Source organism: Parasteatoda tepidariorum, chromosome 7, assembly GCF_043381705.1.
Source record: "Parasteatoda tepidariorum isolate YZ-2023 chromosome 7, CAS_Ptep_4.0, whole genome shotgun sequence".
NCBI classification, from domain to species: domain Eukaryota; kingdom Metazoa; phylum Arthropoda; class Arachnida; order Araneae; family Theridiidae; genus Parasteatoda; species Parasteatoda tepidariorum.
The window spans coordinates 61,044,057-61,065,657 of NC_092210.1; the positions used below are offsets into that span (position 1 = coordinate 61,044,057).

At 30.9% G+C, this 21,601-nt stretch overlaps 1 protein-coding gene across 7 annotated transcripts in view; it reads left to right on the plus strand.

Moving 5' to 3' along the window:
- Window positions 1-21,601, plus strand: part of LOC107445918 (hypoxia-inducible factor 1-alpha) — a 220,060-nt gene that overhangs the window by 138,559 nt on the left and 59,900 nt on the right. For all 7 annotated transcript variants that reach the window (XM_016060415.4, XM_071183493.1, XM_016060416.3 and 4 more), the window contains 2 exons: window positions 1,503-1,591; window positions 3,218-3,387. In XM_016060415.4, coding sequence (XP_015915901.1) covers window positions 1,518-1,591; window positions 3,218-3,387 — 244 coding nt within the window. In that variant the 5' untranslated portion in view covers window positions 1,503-1,517. The remainder of the gene's footprint in view (window positions 1-1,502; window positions 1,592-3,217; window positions 3,388-21,601) is intronic.

The window sequence follows — 21,601 nt, forward strand, 5'->3', positions numbered from 1 at the left end:
TAAAAATATGTTTAATAAAAAAATTTTATAACAAAATTTTTCTGTATCTCTTTAATTGTTTAAAAAAAACAGCCAGGGGGGTGCAAGTGCACCCCCTTGCACCCCGCTGCCGGCGCCCTTGACCTTACATGTTCAGGCAGTCCCTAGATAGTTAAGTAAAGTGTGTAAATGTCAAACAAGTAGATATTTTGCATAAAAACTCTTGCGACTTTTAAACTATGTGTTTTATTTACTTATGTATAGTGTCATTCGATTCAGCGAAAAAAAATTGCATATAAAACAATTTCTTAATTGCTTAGATAGCAATATCAGATACGTGAATAGGTACAAGTACAAATTTATACTTTTTGTACATAAATTCCTTATAACATTTTAACTATTAGTTCGATCGTCTCAGGATTGATCTCATTCAATACAGCGCAAAAAAATGCATCGGAACTATAGCCCTACTTGCCGGTCTAAAAGAAATTAAATTCTTTTCACCATTATTTCCCTCAGAAAAGGGGAGGGGAGCTACCGAGGGGCGTAGGTTTTTTTTAGGTATTATTTATAATAACGTTACAAATTTTTTTTTCTATCAAAAAAAGGGTATTATTTTCCCAAATTTTTTTTATAATTTTACAACATTATATAATAATATAATATCTATTATTCGTATATCTATTATTATTTGTATATCTATTATTATTAGTATATCTATTATTATTACTACATATAACTATTATTATTACTTAAATATATCTAATATGAAATAAGGTTATGTTGTTAATTTTTTCTGGGTTTTAAACAGTTTTTAACAGAGCAAGCATACAAGATGACTAATTGTAGTAAAGAAATACGTAATTTTGTTTGATATTTTTCTGACGTACTCGTAACATATTAAAATTGAAGTGAATACTAAATTACGAAATTATCCACAATGAATTTTGTTACCATAAATTTTATAGCAAATCGAAATTTTTGCTATTTTTCATATTACGTTATCTTATTTTATTATATTTAAAATATTTTTAAAAAAATACGAATTGTATATTATAGTTGACTGTGATACAAAAAATTATAAGCGTGAGTGCAAGTTTGCATACAAAATTTGCTTTTATTTAAACGGCTCATTAAGTATATATTTTACTAAAATTTATTTCTGTAATAAATATCAAAACTATATTTCTTACATACTGTAGCTTCTACATTATCGCCAAGTTGACGAGAAGTGTGAAGTGCTAAAGAAAAATTAAATATAAAATGTATCTTACTGATTTTGAAATTTTCATTGCTGCATCACTTTAAAATAAAATTAGTCTTTAAAAGTTTTCAGTGTTTAAGTTAGAGAAATTCAATCTTTATAAGTAATTAAAGTTAATACAGTATCCCAACGCCATTTTTTCAATTCATTCTGGGAATATTATACTAATAATTATAATTTGATCAAATCCAAAGAAATTTTCTATCTCATTATTATCTGTATTCTTTGTTTCGCCTTATTAAATATTTTTTCCTTCCAGGTATCCATTAAGAATATGGAAACTAAAAAAATCTTGGAAAAGCGTAAAAATGACGAGAAAATTCCAGGCAAAAACCATTATACTAATAAGTAAGTGAAAAGCAAGTTTTAATGAAACTTTCATTTTAAGTTTGCGAAACCTTATTTTATCCTAGCGTGGACATCAATGTTATTTTTCATGTATATTTAATATTCAAATATATATATTTCATATTTTCAAATTTATATTTTCTCATTTTAAATATTTATTCTCATATTTTAAATATATATTCATATCATCAAATATATATTTTTCATATTATAAGTCTTAAGATGCCTTGAGAAAAAAACGTTTTCCCAGGTTCTCAAATTCCGTGCGTATTCGTACTAAAGAGTAAGCATATGTACTAATACGAGATGCCGGACCTTATTTTATCCTAGGTCGGAAACCTTATTTTATCCTCGCGTGGACATCAATGTTATTTTTCATGTATATTTAATATTCAAATATATATATTTCATATTTTCAAATTTATATTTTCTAATTTTAAATATATATTTTCATATTTTAAATATATATTCATATCATCAAATATATATTTTTCAAATTATAAATCTTAAGATGCCTTGAGAAAAAAACGTTTTCCCAGGCTCTCAAATTCCGTGCGTATTCGTACTAAAGAGTAAGCATATGTACTATTACGAGATGCCGGACCTTATTTTATCCTAGGTCGGAAACCTTATTTTATCCTCGCGTGGACATCAATGTTATTTTTCATGTATATTTAATATTCAAATATATATATTTCATATTTTCAAATTTATATTTTCTCATTTTAAATATATATTTTCATATTTTAAATATATATTCATATCATCAAATATATATTTTTCATATTATAAATCTTAAGATGTCTTGAGAAAAAAACGTTTTCCCAGGTTCTCAAATTCCGTGCGTATTCGTACTAAAAGGTAAGCATATGTACTAATACGAGATGTCGGGGAATATCTAACTGAAATTACGTCCGTGTGATCATGGGCCGCTGGAGTCAGAAAGGATCGTCTTTTCTATGATATGGAGGGAGGGAGGGGGAAGGGAGAATCGCTTGATTAACTTTAAGTCCCGAAGTGGTTAAATGTCTTCGGAATAAAATTATATCCTACTTTAGGAAGAAAACTTCGTACACTTTCCTCTAAAAAAGGAAAGTGTACGAAACTTCATGTTTAATTTTCTGAGAATGTTAAAACTAGCTTCCAATTTCGGAAATTTTAGCAATCTATTTACGGCTGTGAAATAGTTTCTAGAGCAAAAAAAAAAGTATTTTACTTAAAGAAAGTAGTTCTTTTAAGAAAAGAACCTAGCACATAGTTTTTTGAAAAAAAGGATTCCAATATACATAACGAATGCTGGACTTTTTTATTTTAAATTTTAGTATTGTATTACATTTAAATAAAGATGCTTTATAGTAACAGTTGTTCAAACTTTTTTTTACTTTGCTTAAAACTTGGATATGTTCTGTGCATAAATATTTCTTATAAAAAATTTTACACTCTAGAGTTAGTTTTACGATTTGGTTTACGATTGCGACGTGAGTTAAGAATGAAATAAACTGTCAATTTTAAATCCTTTCAACTTTTCAAAGGTGTTTCTTTGTTTTTGCATTTAAGATTTCGTTTCGATATTACTTTGATTCATTACAAATCTGTACAAATTGGAATTTTTTTTTTTTATTTCAGTGCTGCTGTGCGTATACAGCGAAATCAGGCCGAGAAGCAAAGGCGTGACCGACTCAACGACCAGATTGCTCAGCTGGCCACTCTTGTCCCCCCAGCTGTAAATGCCTCAAAACCTCTTGACAAAGTTAGCATCTTGAGACTGTCAGCATCATGGATGAGGCTGAATTACAGTGAGTCTTATTATGATATCTCATATATAGTCAATAACGAAACTTTTACCTGTATTGAAACGATTCTCTTAGAATGAGTATTTGTGAGATGTGTTAGGAATATTTTCAGTAATTTCGGCTCAAGGAAGTAAAACTATTTTCTTTTTAAATTTATTTATTTATATATTTTTATTTTATTTCATTTTTTATGTTATTTAATATAGTTTTTATATTAAAAAAATGAAAAGAGTTTACATTTTTGGCGAGCTACATTTTGGCTCTTCGAAGTTCGTTTGGTAAGAAATTACAGTTTTAGTGCTTAAAACTTGGGATTTAAACTTACCCTTCATTTATACATTCATTCATAGCAGTAAAATCTAATATACATGTAGAACACCCTGCTATCTTTTATTATATATGCAAAGAAGTGCCATAAGTTAGGTTTAGCAAGTTAATAACGAGTTGGCCCTTTGACTCCATACAGTAGAATGAGTATTGCTTGCACGATCTTTTACTAGCTCTGCGACTGGCGCTCTGATCAGGGCCGTCTCTGAAGGAGGAGTTATAAAAGTAAGATAAAAAGTTCGTTTGATAAAAAATTACAGTTTGAGTGCTTAAAACTTAGGGTTTAAACTTACCCTTCATTTATACATTCATTCATAGCAGTAAAATCTAATATACATGTAGAACACCCTGCTATCTTTTATTATATATGCAAAGAAGTGCCATAAGTTAGGTTTAGCAAGTTAATAACGAGTTGGCCCTTTGACTCCATACAGTAGAATGAGTATTGCTTGCACGATCTTTTACTAGCTCTGCGACTGGCGCTCTGATCAGGGCCGTCTCTGAAGGAGGAGTTATAAAAGTAAGATAAAAAGTTCGTTTGATAAAAAATTACAGTTTGAGTGCTTAAAACTTAGGGTTTAAACTTACCCTTCATTTATACATTCATTCATAGCAGTAAAATCTAATATACATGTAGAACACCCTGCTATCTTTTATTATATATGCAAAGAAGTGCCATAAGTTAGGTTTAGCAAGTTAATAACGAGTTGGCCCTTTGACTCCATACAGTAGAATGAGTATTGCTTGCACGATCTTTTACTAGCTCTGCGACTGGCGCTCTGATCAGGGCCGTCTCTGAAGGAGGAGTTATAAAAGTAAGATAAAAAGTTCGTTTGATAAAAAATTACAGTTTGAGTGCTTAAAACTTAGGGTTTAAACTTACCCTTCATTTATACATTCATTCATAGCAGTAAAATCTAATATACATGTAGAACACCCTGCTATCTTTTATTATATATGCAAAGAAGTGCCATAAGTTAGGTTTAGCAAGTTAATAACGAGTTGGCCCTTTGACTCCATACAGTAGAATGAGTATTGCTTGCACGATCTTTTACTAGCTCTGCGACTGGCGCTCTGATCAGGGCCGTCTCTGAAGGAGGAGTTATAAAAGTAAGATAAAAAGTTCGTTTGATAAAAAATTACAGTTTGAGTGCTTAAAACTTAGGGTTTAAACTTACCCTTCATTTATACATTCATTCATAGCAGTAAAATCTAATATACATGTAGAACACCCTGCTATCTTTTATTATATATGCAAAGAAGTGCCATAAGTTAGGTTTAGCAAGTTAATAACGAGTTGGCCCTTTGACTCCATACAGTAGAATGAGTATTGCTTGCACGATCTTTTACTAGCTCTGCGACTGGCGCTCTGATCAGGGCCGTCTCTGAAGGAGGAGTTATAAAAGTAAGATAAAAAGTTCGTTTGATAAAAAATTACAGTTTGAGTGCTTAAAACTTAGGGTTTAAACTTACCCTTCATTTATACATTCATTCATAGCAGTAAAATCTAATATACATGTAGAACACCCTGCTATCTTTTATTATATATGCAAAGAAGTGCCATAAGTTAGGTTTAGCAAGTTAATAACGAGTTGGCCCTTTGACTCCATACAGTAGAATGAGTATTGCTTGCACGATCTTTTACTAGCTCTGCGACTGGCGCTCTGATCAGGGCCGTCTCTGAAGGAGGAGTTATAAAAGTAAGATAAAAAGTTCGTTTGATAAAAAATTACAGTTTGAGTGCTTAAAACTTAGGGTTTAAACTTACCCTTCATTTATACATTCATTCATAGCAGTAAAATCTAATATACATGTAGAACACCCTGCTATCTTTTATTATATATGCAAAGAAGTGCCATAAGTTAGGTTTAGCAAGTTAATAACGAGTTGGCCCTTTGACTCCATACAGTAGAATGAGTATTGCTTGCACGATCTTTTACTAGCTCTGCGACTGGCGCTCTGATCAGGGCCGTCTCTGAAGGAGGAGTTATAAAAGTAAGATAAAAAGTTCGTTTGATAAAAAATTACAGTTTGAGTGCTTAAAACTTAGGGTTTAAACTTACCCTTCATTTATACATTCATTCATAGCAGTAAAATCAAATATATATGTAAAACACTCTGCTATCTTTTATTATATGTGCAAAGAAGTGTCATTAAGTTAGGTTTAGCAAGTTAATAACGAGTTGTCCCTATGACTCCATACGGTAGAATGAGTATTGCTTGCACGTTCTGTTTACTAGCTCTGCGACTGGCACTCTGATCAGGCCCGACTCTAAAGAAGGAGTTATAAAAGTAAGATAAAAAAAGGGTATAATAAAGGTAAATTGTAGAAGGAATATTTACCATCTTTAATTAATCAAAAGAAATAAAAAAAAAATCTGAATGTTTTAACACAACAGAAATAGCATTTATTAAATTAACTAGTTAGCTTTTGATATGTTCAGATCGTTACAAGTTTTCTTATTTTGTATACTGTTATTTTTTGTAGTTAGAAAATAGCTGAAGACTTCTGATGTCAAGTAATTTAAAGAAAAGTTTTTAAAAAATTACCTATAATTCGTTTCAAGTCAAGTTTTGAGGTTAATGAATGTTCTATATTTAAAAAAAAAATTCTGTTTTTTTCTGTTTAAAAATCTGATTTTTTATGGTTGAAATATTTAATTGTTATAATATTTAATTTACTCTGCTTACGCTTCCTATATAAATATGCCGATAGATGAAAAAGTTATTTTCTGAATTTCTCTTAAAAATAACTAAATAAATATTCTTTTAAAATATTACTAAGGAAATTCAGCAATTATGTTTTCGTTGAAATGAAGATTTCTTTTCTATCAGAGCTTGACATTTAATGAATGAAGCTATCTCTTTAGAACAACATTTAAACTATTAAAATCAAAACAGAAAGTGAAAGAAGCGTAACTGTGAATCGTCACGATACAAGTGCCGTGATAACTGATAACTCCTATTGAGGCGGCCCTGCTCTGATTCAGCTGGTTGCCAATTTGAGCTAATGTTTGTCTTCATTGGCGACGAACAAGCATGCTTACTAACGTTACTTATACTACTCTTGTTCAAGGTTATTTAAAATTTGTTTCATCTCTCTAATTTCTTCCTCACGATTCGTAAGCTTTGATGCGTCCGATTAAATGCGTGTTAATTCTATCAAAACGTCTTCAGCTGAACTTAGTTTCCCTAATGTTTGATCCGGGAGTTTATGAATGGTTAAGTTTAAAATAACGAAGCTGCTGAAAACCTTGGGAACCGCAAATCCGATATGGAACAGCTGTTCAACGCCGGTAATAAAATGAAATAAAAACGCATTCAGAACTGCAATAGCATCATCCCCGAAATTCAGAGGAAACCGAAATTCCTCCCAAATCTTCGTAGATCTTGAATAAAAGCGCTTTTTGCTCATGCTGTAAATAATAAGTTAATTGATGAAGACAAGATGTTTCACTAATTAAGTTATACGTCTCGTACTACCAGGACCCAGAACAGTTGGGATTACCACGTTTCTTTTTACAATAGAACTATCCGGATATAATATGGCCAAAACGGACTGACCGCTTCGCGATTCCACAACTACATTGTACAGTCAACGCTTCGTGACTCTAGATTGGTACATTGTGTTAGGCAGCATTGCTTCAACTCCTCGACGTTAGCATTTTAGTGGAATAGGGTAAATTGGCGGAAGGTTGGTCCTAGCATTTTAGTGGAATAGGGTAAATTGGCGGAAGGTTGCTCCTAGCATTGTAGTGGATTAGGGTAAAATGGCGGAAGGTTGCTCCTAGCATTTTAGTGGAAAGGGGTAAATTGGCGGAAGGTTGGTCCGAATACACAAACTCATAAATACGAAATATCACAAAAATATGGAAATGAAACATTTTTAGTGTCTCTCCCGTTATAAGAAACACTTGGTCAAAATTAAAGCTTCTATCGTAGTGGCAAACTTTTAATTAGAATAAATTTCAATTGGGGTAATTTCACCCTAATTTCCCCGATAACTACAAAATTTCGAAATGAGATTCTTTTAGTTTTTTCTTTACATCTGGCAAGGAACACGTGATCCAAATTTTTTTTACATATCTTACAATTGGGGTAATTACGCCTGATTACACCATTAACTACAATATATTTAATATTAAGTTCTCCTGTTTATCTTATAAATATATGGTCCAACTTTGAGCCTTCTATCTTGCTAAAAACCTGTTATTTAGTTTTTCTTAGTTTTTCTTCATATTTGATAAGAACACATGGTTCAAGTTTGAGATTTTTAATCTTAATGTAAACATGTTATTAAGCTTTTCAATCAATTAGGATAATTATCTCTCCCAATTACCCTGATAATTACAAATTATTGAAATGAAACTTTTAATTTTTTTTATTTATCTTATCAAGAACACGTGTTCCAACTTCATAACATTATGGAAAGTGGGAGAATTATTGATGAATAAGTGGGCAAAGTCTTTGCCTTTTACAGATAAGAGAAAAGAAATTTAAAGGTAGGAATCTCTTATCGACAATTTAGACCAATCACAATTTGTATGATGGAATACAGCCCTTTTAGAACATAACAAATACGATTTGAGATCGCTAATACAAAAAATCAAGGCTGTGTCATATTAAAGTTCTCTAATGCAATGTGCCACCAGATAGTCACGTACAACTTCTTTTTATCTCTATGAACCAGCACCCAACAATATAACAACTTGGAAAGATTTAATCATCAAAAATTATGTTCTGAAAAGTAGGAGTGTAAATTTCTTTAAGTTTCTCCCCGAATATAAAAATGTAAATTACAAAGTCGACATCTACTGGAAAGAACATTATTAATCCTGCATAATAAAAGAGAGCAAAATCTTTGTAACCTGACCATCTGTGTCATCAAATATTTTTTTACGAGTGTTGTTAAATGTTCTTCTAAACTGCCATAGAGACAACAACAACAAAAAAAAATCATTTTCGGTGATTTTCTATAATATTGTTGTTATGTATAAGAATTTCGCTGAATTGGTAAATTAGTATTAAAGGCCTACCTTATACCTTAACCCCTTTGTGAGTTGCTCATATGGGTGAGTTGCTCATATAACTGGTTTTCTGGAGAGAAAAAATCTATTTTTAACTATAAACTATTCATTACTACGAACTTTTTCGCGATTAAGAAGCAGTCCTAGTTGTTCTCAATGCTAATAATAATATTTTTTTAAAATCCAACAAATGGCGCTCTGCGCCATCTATTGGGTAAAAGGATTAATTGTATTCAGTAATGTAAAAGGATTAATTGTATTCAGTTATGTAAAAGGATTAATTGTATTCAGTTTTTTATATAGCACCGTGCCATGAACATCATTCCTTTTTTTTTGTTATTAAATAATACCTTGATAAAGCTCTTTCTAATGCTTCAAAACCCCGAAATCATTGTATTTAACATTGGCGCACCAACCTACGACTAAGAAATTGATAAAGGCTTCTGATTTGAATCATGGATTCATTTGATGATTTAGCCCCTTAACGATCGGTTAATTTTCGAAAAAACGGTAATAAAAGTAACTATTTTTTTGACTTTTGTATTTGTATTACGTATTCGATTAGTGCTGAAATCTAGTTTAAAATAAACTATCTACAATTACCTTAAAGAATATCCTGGTACTGCTATTTGGTGTGTAAAATGAGAAATAAAATGCTTTCCGGGCAAAAGAAGTGAATTAGTTTTATTCTTATTGGCGCGTTACTTCTGAACACTCCAGCCCGTCAATATCACGGGAGCGAGAAATAGCGGTCGAAATCTCACCCGGCATTTTCACGGGAGCGAGAAGGAAGGGGTTAAAGAGAAAAAAATCACAATCCGCTCTTAAACAACTCGATTAATAACAAAATTTGAAAATTTAATGGATGATGATAATGTTAAAATTAAAGAAGAGATCGAAGAATTAACAAATTGTAAAAAACAATTAATTGATAAGAACAAAAGTTTAAAAGCACTAAATAATCGAATTGAACCATTAAATAAAAGTGAGGAAATAGAAACCGAAATTACTGGAATCGAAGAATATTCGGAAAAATAATCAAGTGGCAATCTCGAATCGCCAGATTTTTGAAAGAAAACATAAAAGAAAGTAGAGAAGGAGGAGAATCATTTATGAGTGCACAACGAAATCGAAACTTATTCCAGAAAGTAATACAGTTAAACTTCTAAAACTAAGCATAAATAAATTTTACGGTGAAACAACATTATAGCTGGAATTTTGGAATCAATTTCAAATCGCTATTCATGAAAACGAAATTTTAACTGAGATACAAAAATTTACTTATTTAAAGAGTTTACTTCGGGAAATTGCATTAAATGCTATTAGAGGGTTTGTTTTGACTAAAGAAAATTATACCAAGGGGATGAAATGGTTAAGACAGATTTGGGCGCGAATATTTAGTGATTAATAGTCATGAATCGTCGATTAAATCTCTATTCCGTTAAAAATTCTACTGATATTAGAGCATTACGAAATTTTTATGATAATTCAGAAGTAAACATTAAATCTTTAAAAATCTTAAATGTATTCTTTAACGCATGAACCCTTATTATGCCCTATATTATTAAAACTAATACCGGAAGATTTAACTTTAGAATACAACTGCAAATGAAAAGCAAAGTCTGAATTTAAAGTTTCGGAATTAATTCAAATTAGGAAAGAAATTCAAGTACGAGAATCGTCTATCTACATTATTCCATGATAACGTTAAGAAACAGTAACACTATAATTCTTATAAATCCGGGTAAGTAATAAATAACAAAAAAATAATAAATTGAAATTAAAAAAAATAATCACATTATTATTGACACCAATGCTTAGTTAATAATGTAAGATGTATTAATTGAAAAAATAGTGCGTGGAGTCCCTCCGCGCGGAAGAAGTGAAACTTCGTAATGTGGAAATGAAAATAGGAAGGGGTAGAAATTGATTTTTAGTGAAATCATATTGTTTCTTTAAGACAAACTTTATCAACATTGCTTACGATTCACAATTGATCGCATCTTTTAATTATCATTTTCGAGTGGAGAAATATCTAAATCTATAACATTTACAATGGGATTTTGATAACTAAAGTAAGATACGAAATGTTTGAGTTCTATTTTTTCAATATTTCTTGCCTCAATGGTAGTTCCCCCTGTTGGATCATTCCTACCATTTATCATTTCCATTCCAAATTTGTCTTTAAGGAAGGTTAATAATGTTTCAGATTCAGATAACGAGAAATTCACATTAAAATCTCCTTCAAGAATCACAGGCCGCTCACAATAATAAATTTCTTTACCAGTAACGTCTGCCAGAGCTTGTGAACCTGCAGTGGATAGTGGCAATAAAGATGTTCCGTCATCAATAAACAGTTAGTTAGGATAATTGTTTTAAATCGTCTGCTGATGTAATAACTGCAACTCTAGCTTGTTGCTAGGCAACCAAACGACTTTTTCTTGTTATTAATGTTTTGTTTATCGTTGCATTAAACGTTTAACGCAACCTTGTTGGAAATCGCATTGGAAGTTTCACTTCAAAAACAGTTCAGATCGGATATTCCCACTGCTTCAACATTGGCTACTAATGTAAAATTTAATTGTGTATTTTGTAAATCAGAACTTGATTCCATTTATTTGTGAAAATGTCGGTTTCGGAAAAAAGAGATATATTGATAAGCGAAAGTCGTTGCTTTAAATGTTTCCGTAAAGAACACGTAAGTTCGCTATGTAGGAGTAAAATTTGCCCTTGTAAAAAATGTAATAGTAAATCTCATCACGAAATAATTTGTTTTGGAACTCCGAAAGGGGAATTTCAATCAGTAATTTTGCAAACATGTGTTGCGGAATTGCATTCGGCAGACAAAACGCAGGAGATAAATATTTTATTTGATTCCGCATCGATGAGGTCATTGATTTCTAGAGAATTAGCTCAAAAGCTTAATCTCCTGATACTTAGAAAATTTATTAGTTTAAACTTTTGGAAGCCGTGAACCTCTAGAAAAAACATTTGATAACATAAAGGCGAGTATAAGCAATAAAAAATATCCAACCCGAAGGTCAGATTTCGAATTATTGTTTTCTAGTATCATAACATGCATCTTTCCCACCGCATAATAAGGAAATAAAGTTGCTTCTTGAGGATTTTGCGTTTACTGATTTATATCTTTCGAAAGGAATAAATTCCTTTCGAAATACATAAATACATAAAAGAATTGACTAAAGATTTGTTTTATGTAAAAACATTATAACTGGGATATCTCATTCAAATTTCAAAAATGATTCAATCATTGAAAATTTATGTTATTGTGAGGAATTAAATACTGAAAATAATTCTTATGATGATATAAAGTTACAGTTATGGGAATTTTTGGATATTGAGAGCTTAGGTATTAATGATAAAATTCAGAATACACTTTTAGAACAAGAAACTTTGTAACGATTTGAACAAAATATAAAATTTCAGGATGTCAGATACGTAGTTAAATTACCATTTAAAGATGAAGTAAACATTTCTGACAATTTTAATTTATCTAAGAGAAGGCTAATTTCTTTAACGTCGCGTTTTAATAAAAATGCTTCTTTGCAAGAAAATTATGCTAGTGTTTTAAGAGCACAATTATCGGAAGGAATAATAGAACCTAATAATGATAAATCGATAGTTCCAAATATGGTATGTTACTTACCTCATCATCCAGAGATAAGAAATGATAAACAAATCACCAAGTTATTGATAGTTTTTAATGCTTCGGCTAAGGAAAAAAATTGCTACTCCCTAAATGACAACTTATTATCCGGTCCCAAAGTCTAAACTCTAATCTTTTAATTTTACTATTAAAATTTCGCGAGTTTAAGATAAGAATAATTGTTGATTGTGAAAAGGATTTTCTACAATTATTAATTGATGAACGCGTAATCTTAAATTTCTTTGATCAGAGCAATTCCCTCCCAAGAAAATTAAAATTTATGAAGTAATAGAACCGTAACTTTCATAGTAAAATCATCAACATTTTTACTGGCTAGAACTATAAGGTATCATTCCAAAAATTATAAAGATTTTCATCCTTTGGCGTTTAAGGTTTTAAATGAAAATTTATATGTTGACGATCTTATTACTGGTACAAATGCGATTGAAGATGGACTAATATCATTCCGGGACTCTAAATTAATATTAAAGGATGCATCAATGAACCTTAGAAAGCGAAGAGTAATTATAAGGAGTTATGCCAAAAGTGGCAAGACACCAAATTTGAAAAACATCCTAGTTAAGAAACAAAACCTTTAAAAAAGTTTTAGGATCAATTTGGAATACTTTGAAGGATAAATTTAATTTAAATTTAAGTTCGTTAATTGATTCTTTGGAAAATGTAAAAAATACTAAGAAGCGTATTACGCATATCATCGAAATTATTTGGTCCAATAGGATATACAGGGTGTCTCAGTTAAGCGTTTCAGAACTTCTAAGAGGGGTAGGGGGCTCCTGACGACTCGAAATCATATAGCAATGTGGGGTCGGAAATGCTTTCCTGCAGCAGTGACGTACACAGAAGCACCATAAAGAAAAGAGACCGTAAGTGAAAAATCGTTTTCATAATACATTGAAAAAAGCATAAGGCACATGGGTCAAAGTAAGTGTTCNCCCAGCTCTTGATGTCACTTGCAGGAATCTGATTGATTCAGCATGATAAACAACAAAATCTAAAAACAGCAACATTAACGGTAACACGCTACGCACAACCACCTGATTAGACACAACCACGTGATTAGTTGCAAGAACTTAATTGCATTGAATCTTCTCCCTAAAAAATTTCTGATTGCATTATTATTTACTCTGAAGCACTTATGCAAATGATTTCTTAAACATAATATTTTTTCTCCATAACATGACGTACTCATCAAAACTCTGCCCTTAAATTGTCGTTTTTGGGCATAGATATTAAAAGAAAATATTTGTTTCATTTTAAAACAAGGTTTTACATACATTTATTTAGATATTACATACGTTTTATATGTATATTTTTATATATTTTGAGCAAGGCTTGGTACAGAAAAACATGAAAACAGTAAAGGATTTTTAGAGCAATATGAATTTAAAATGTGTGACAACTTTGAAGTGCCCTTAATTTAGCTTGTTTTTGATAAAATCTAAGACATTAAATTTAAAAATAGTTTCATTTAAAACTACTCATTTCAATGTATTTTTAAAAATATTTTTCAAATAAAAAGTAAGTAGAATTTTTCTTACTAATTCTGCTTTTATGAAAAAAAAGATGAAATAGCTAATGATGTTTTATTTTATTTTCTAGGTAAGAAATGATGTCAAAGAATTAATTTTATCATAATAATCATAGAAGGCATCGATTCATGGTAAGCTTAAACTATTATAACTCTACAACGAACAGAGCTTTAGTAGAACAAACCTTTAACAGAACTCTGCAGACAAATCTATTTTCACGAGTTCTATTTTACTCCTTTGAAATCAAGAAGGATGCCTTATAAATGGCTTGAAAAAGCTCTGTTTCTATTAACTAAAATTTTACTGTGGGTTTTGATCTGTTTTGCTGATAAACAAAACATTTTTGGAACAAGTTTAATAATGTTTCTCAAGAAAAAGGCAGTTCACAGTTCGGTTTATTGCATCAGAATTGCAGTTATCTACTCACAGTGTTATCTGGTTTCCAGTCAGGAATTGTGTCTAGTCTAATTGTGACACCCACTGCTTGTTATAACAAGAGCACCTACGTCACAATTATTGAGAACATGACTCTCAATGCCTCCTGGCATATATATATATATATATATATATAAAAATTTTCGATTTTTTTTCCTCCCTATATATACATATATATAGGGAGAGAGAAAGATTGACAATTTTTGAGTTGCACATATAAGTTTTTGACGCGTCAAATTTACTATGTAGTTTTTTTTATCGCGTTTTTCGGTAGTTATCGCTACGAATTTCCAAAGTTTTAAGACTCAATATTTTTTAATACGACAAAATTGTGATGCAATAATTTCGAATTTTAGTCATCACATTTGAAGCTCTTTTTCCATTTCATGAATCCAAATGACTTTTCGATCGTGTTTTCGGAAGTTGCAACGTGTTGTCGGATTTCCACATGTGCTTCTTAAAATACCTGATATTTTAAATACATATTATAACGACTCGCGACAATAGCAATTACTTTTGACGTCCTTTATTTGTGTCAATTTTATTGGAAATTCAAGTTATCTTTCTATCGTTGTTTTCGGCACTACGCATTTCTATACGTTGTCTTGAAAATCCGGATATTTTTAATATGCATTAATCTGACCCTCTAATCGTGTGTTTAAATGTGCGCCAAGCAGGGAGCTTCTGATAGCGCAATTTCAAGTCGATCTTTGATCTTCCCTGAAATTTGCTCCAAGATCAGAACCACTAACCAACAGCTATGGAACATCCCTCCGGCCCGCTCTTGGTATAATGGACAGACTCCTGGTGGTGGGGCACTTATCATAGGGGCTGATAGAGCCATACAGTCCACCATAAGTAGGTTCATAAGTGGACACATCAGGTGTTTCTCTTTTGAGCTTGGGCAAAAGACCTATACAACGTGCACGAGGTGTAACTCTGCTCAGGCTTCTCCCGATCACATTTTACACTGTCTTGGTCTGGAAAAGAAAGACCTCTACTCTAGAGTCCCTTACTTGTATTTGATTTCCGGAAGACTTTCGAGCTCATTGACTTGGTCTAGCCTGCTGCTGACCAAGAGGAATAAGTCAACAACAATTAAATGTGCGCTTTATTTGTGCCATTTTCATCACAAATCTAAGAATTTTTTTTTTTATTATCGTCCTTTCAAAAGTTATTGTTTTGCTTTTTCAAGCAGAATCGAAAATCCTGATATTTATAATTCGGTATTACAACGACTTGCAATTTTCAAACTGAGCAATTTAAAGCACGCAATCAGTTTTTACGTGCTTTATTTTTCTATGATTTCATCTTCAGCATGGATGGGCGATGAAATCGGCAATCTTTCAATCGTTTTTTTTTTTTTTTTTTGAAAGTTGCTAGCATCAAAATAATATTTCAAGTGTTTTTTTCCCCTTTTTAATTTCGATATCTTTAATGCAATATCATTACAAAACGCGAAATTCGAATACGGGTTTTTAACCCCTTCCTTCTCGCTCCTGTGAAAATGACGGGATGAGTTTTCGCTCGCTATTTCTCGCTCCCGTGATATTGACGGGCTGGAGTGTTCAGTAGTAATGCGCCTATAAGAGTAAAACTACTTCATTTCTTTTGCCCGGAAAACATTTTATTTCTCATTTTACACACCATATAGCAGTACCAGGATACTTTTGAGGTAATTGTAAATAGTTAGTTTATTTTAAACTAGATACTAGCACTAATCAAATACGTGTATTTGGCAAAATAGACACTTTTATCACCGTTTTCTTGAAAATTAACCGATCGTTAAGGGGTTAAACAGGTTACTGTTTTTTAAATTTCGTTTCCAATAATTTGGAGCTTAAATAAGTGCTTAAAAACCGTTTTTAGGTTTAATATTCATAAAATCTCTTATAAATCACTGAATATGAATGTTCATAAGTTAAAAATATACTGCACACGATCGCAACTGAATGTTATATCTTATTTTGAGCTATAATGCGTTCTGATTTATTTCAAATCATTTTAAACCCCATGCAATTTGTTTAATTAAAATATTTAATTTGCATTTATTATGCTCAATAAAATATTCATCCGTTTTTTTTTTTTTACTTTCATTCAAGAACGTTATAGTTAATTTATTTTAAAATACGCTTTTAATGAAGAAAAAACTATCATTTTTACCAATATTTTTCGATAAATCTAGTTTTTGATAAAATAAAAAAATATATATATATATACTTTTATTTTGAAAAGTATCAGCTTGGTATTCTTTAGTTAATTTAATTAGTTATATTTAAATAAAAGAATTTCATTTTATGCAAATATATTACTTATGCAAATATATTACTAAGTTGTCTGATTAAAATAATTGTATCTTAAACACTGATGTTTACGTTAAAACTCTCATAATTGCCGTCAACAATTATAATAGTTTTATGTTAACATCAGTAGCTAAATAGTTCGTAGCTAAATGCTAAATCAACGCTAAATAGTTCGGCACTCAGCTCTTAATCCAAAAAGGTTGTGCATTCCTACGGAAATGAATTACAATAAATATTTTTTTTTTCTATAAGATATTTTTATATCCCTTTACATTAACCCTTAAATAAACTTTGAATATAATCACTATAACATAGTGAAATGTTCCGCACATTAAGATAAATTTCATTTTAATGTGATCATTTTGTACTTTTTCTAAATTTCGCCTTTATATCGCAATTATTAATTCCTTAATAAATAATTTTTTAATAATTTAAATTAAAATTTAGAAATTAAAGTCTATAAATTAACATAATGAACGGCAAAATACATCATAACTTAAAGACGTTCTTTGTTTTTGAACATAATTTGAATTGCGCCTTTAGACAATTGTTAACTTATATAGGATTCTTTGTCTTCTGGAGAGCTTTATATGATGCTTTATGATAGTGTTCAAGTAATTAATATTGTTGTAAAATAAATGCAATTATTACTTTCTCTGTGAAAACACGTTATGAAAACAGCTTCAAATTTCATTTTGAAAATCCGTAAATAAATAAATTTATTAATCATTGAATACATTTGTTCTAAATGTAAGGAAACCTTTAGAAATTCTATTTCAAATGTTTGAAAATTTTACAACAAAAAAAAAGAAAAAGAATGAAGTAGAATTAATTATGGAGAAAGCCTAGAAATCTTAGGAATGAAATTCTGTTTTGACTGTTGGTACAATTCTAAAAATCTGGATTTTAGATAAAAAATATAAAATCTTTTAAACTGCTGTTTCGGAATAGGAAAGAAAAATTAGGAAAAATAAACATGTTTTCTTTTTATTTCCAAATTCGCTTTGCCTTACCTCGTAATCTAGTCACTCATTTATTTTAAGAAGATACTCTTGGAAGATTGCCAATTATTATGTCGCTCTAAAGAAACCAAACCTTGTCCCCAGACAAACACTTACGCTTAAGAAGGTCAAGGTTTCATATGATAAAAAAAACAAAGGGATAAGACGCAATGTATTTATTATCTCATTAAATCGCTTCTTCCATTTATTATGAAGCTTGAAATATTTTAACTTATGTGAACTGATTCGTGTAACTGCGCTCTTTGTATGCTCATAATCAAAAGTAGAAAATCTTAAAGTATTTTGATTAAGCATACATGATTTTCAAATGCATTTGTGTAGTAGTTCTAGATCGTGGTGGATTCCGATATGATTTCCACTGCCTGAAGACAAGAGCCTTGAAAAGTTGTTGTTACATATGGGTTTATTAGAAATATTAATCCATATACAATGTTCAGCTTTAAGTGGACATAAACAAGGAGTAAAAAGGAACAGAATTATATTAACAAACAAAGAAACACATGACAAACGCATATTAACACAAAAAGAACACATAGATAAAATTAAAGTAAGAAAAAAAATATATACAGTGAAGAATGAGGAGTAGTCTTTACAGAGAGTTCATGTGATCTCTGGTATCTCAGTAAAGTTTACAGAGATTACCCCGCTTTTGAGATTGTTTGTCCTGTAAAGGGCATACAAGCAAGTGGTCTGAGTTCATGGTTCCCGAATTGCAGATTTGGCACTCACTAGATGGAAGGATACCTATTCTGTTGAGGTGCTCTGCCAAGCAGTCATGGCCTGTTGAGACTCTGAAGTTTGCCACAGCCTTCTTACGAGGACTGTGACACAATTTCTTTCAACTGTTTTGGATGTTAGCCCAGGGTTTTCTGGTGGTGTTCCCTGCTTGAACGTCAAAAGTGTTCCCTGCCTGACTGAAATCTCTCTCTCTATTAAAAAAGGCAGTTTCAAAAGTGAGCAAGCTATATCGAAATGCCCCTAATTTTATTAAATAAAATCTTCATCATCCATGCTGATAAAGATATTTTAACAGGAGCCTATTTACATTTTCCTTTTATTTTTTTAACAAAAAAAAAATAATATTTCTGTCAAATATATATTTTTTTATTGCCTTCAAGTTCACATATTTTATTCTCTGAAATAATTTATTTATTCTTTAACTCCTTACACTATTTTCACTCGTGATGAAAATTTCATGTCAAACTTGAATATCACGAGTCTTTGCTCGTATTCGACAATTCGGGCCAAACATGAATATCACGAGACGTACTCGTGGTCTTAATCTCGGGGCTAAATGAGAAAGTCTGAATGGGCTCTTATCTCTTCTTTATAGGAATAAGTATTTTAAATCTTGTCTCCTAAAACCATTGGCATTAAAATTTAAAGCGCTGACTATAAATCCTTTTTCGTTTGTTTCGTGGTCTTTAAATAACACTGCTTTTCTCTGCCGCTTATTAGAAGTATGTACGAGGAAGTTTTTAAAAATATATGCTGATTTTAATTACTATGATTAATTTATCTGTTCATTGTTATGTATCGCATGTTATTATGGGAAGTAAATATTAAATAGGGGGATATCAGGAAAAAATGATTCCGCCGAGATATTAGAGAACTTTTGCGTTGCGTTACGGTTTCCCGTTAACATTAACGCAAAGACTAATTAAGTTTAACAGCGCATGCGCGAAACTTAACGTTAAAAAAATAGCATATTCCTTTAAATACTGCTTTTGCATTACGTTTGGCAAAACCTAAACGTAAACGCTATATCTCAAAAACCGCTCATTTTAATGTATGTTAAATTGATTGCGCTGTGTGCCAGTTGTTTTGTGTTGCCGAAAACTTTTTTCTTCTTTATTTTCTTAATTTTAATTATTTTTTATTTTTATTACACTTTTTAAAATGAATGGTTGTTCGTGTAAAGCTAAGCACAGATGGCGCTAGGGATTTAAAATTCATTGCAGGACTTCCGGGTTACTACTTCCGATTGATTTTTACGCCTAGCTGGAAAAAAAGGCGCCATCAAATATTATACTTGTAGCTTTTATAATATAACTCGTTTTTTAAATTTCAGTGAAACAAATAACATAAGAATTTAGAAAACTCCGAAAGCATGCTATGTCCTGCAAGATGCAATCCGATAAATAACTAAGGGTGATACTTACACAACTGTAGACAAATAACACTCAAAGCATGGAACACTTCATTTATGTTATTTACTAATTTTCTTAAATTTGTTTTAGGCTCACAATCAGTTAGAATTTAAAAATTACAGGAAACTCTTATGAATGGTAAATTTACGCTTAAATTTAAACGTTGTTGTTGTTTCTGATGCCACTTGCCACACGGGCAAACCTGCTTGGTGAAACCGAGCAAATTAAAGGCAGTGTGTGCGTTTCTTTTTTTTCAGTGGCGCCATCTATGGCCAAGAATTCGACTTCAAATTTAAACATAAATCCCATTAATAAAACTTCCTAGAATATTAAGCCTGTTCACACATCGCCTCGTAAGCATGACATAAGCGGAAGGATACACCGGAAGTTTTTTCAATTTCTTCCGGTTTTAGAAAGCTTGTTATTATTTACATTCAGTCATCCACCCATAGGAATAATTTGACGTAATTGGCGATATACGATGTTATCAAATATGGGTAAATAGAGAAATCACTTATGCTAAATGAGTCGCAATGCGAAATAGGCCAGGGTGGATTTTATTTAATATGGAAGAAATGTTTTACTTCTAATATAGTTCTTTTTTCTTCTTTTGATAATTTTTAGTATTTCTTACATAATTTTTGAATAATATTAGAATGAAATGTGAGAAATGTACGGTCATATGTAGTGTGTTTTATAGTAATAGAATTTATGCCAAACATAAATATATTAATTGCTAAAATGTATTTTTATTCACTAGATTATTCTGTAACTTTTTAAACTAAGATTCTTTTTCTTCTTCTTTTTCTTTCTTGTTTGGCGTACTGCATATTCTTCCAACGTTCTAGATCTTTATAAGTTTCCGAAGCTAATACTTCTCTGAGGAGAAATAACTTGTCGGTTATAGCCCAACCTAGGCGTTTTTTACTTCTCCATTTCTAAAATACATACGTTAAATTTAAGCTATTTGTGAGATGCAATACGTTATTTCTGAGCATGCGCAGTATCGCAAAGAAGCAGAAAATAAGGTTATCGTTTACGTAATGCAAACGTAACGCGAAAGCTCTCTATTATTTGCTTTTATTGTCAAATAAAAGTCAAGTATGATGATGACAAAAACGTGTGATGTTTCCAAGGACGTTTTAGCCTCTGTTGAGAGTTTTTAGAATTTTTAATTTCTAATTATACTATAAAAATCTAATCCCACCATCATACATTACCTATGAGACGATATCTTATCTCGTGATTTACTGTAAGTGAAAATGTAACAAGAAGGATGGTCGAGTTTCTCCACTTGAATGACCAGTTAGTTCCTTGAGTTTTTATTCCCTCTGGCAGAAATCCTTCAGCACGGTAGCGGGAGCTGCAGAAAAAAGTAAAGATAACTTTACTAAAACTAAAAGATTACTTACAAAACGTAAAGATAACTTTTTTTTGGTAAGCCAGGTGCAAGGAACTATTTTTTTACATTTTAATTTTGTAATTTTTTTTGTTGTTTTATGTAATCTTTTGTGAACGTCCATTGCGTTCAGTGTTTAAAAAATAAATAAAACAAATAGTAAAAAAATATTGAAAAAAAGATATTGGACTTTTTCATTCCCCCCCCCGGCTTACCGAAAAGGCGCCTTTTTTTGTTAGTTTACTACAGACTTATACTTTATAAATATTTATTCCCCTATTTTATATAGTATCGTTGTTTATTCATATAAAGTTTAGGCAGCATGAGGTTTTTAAGT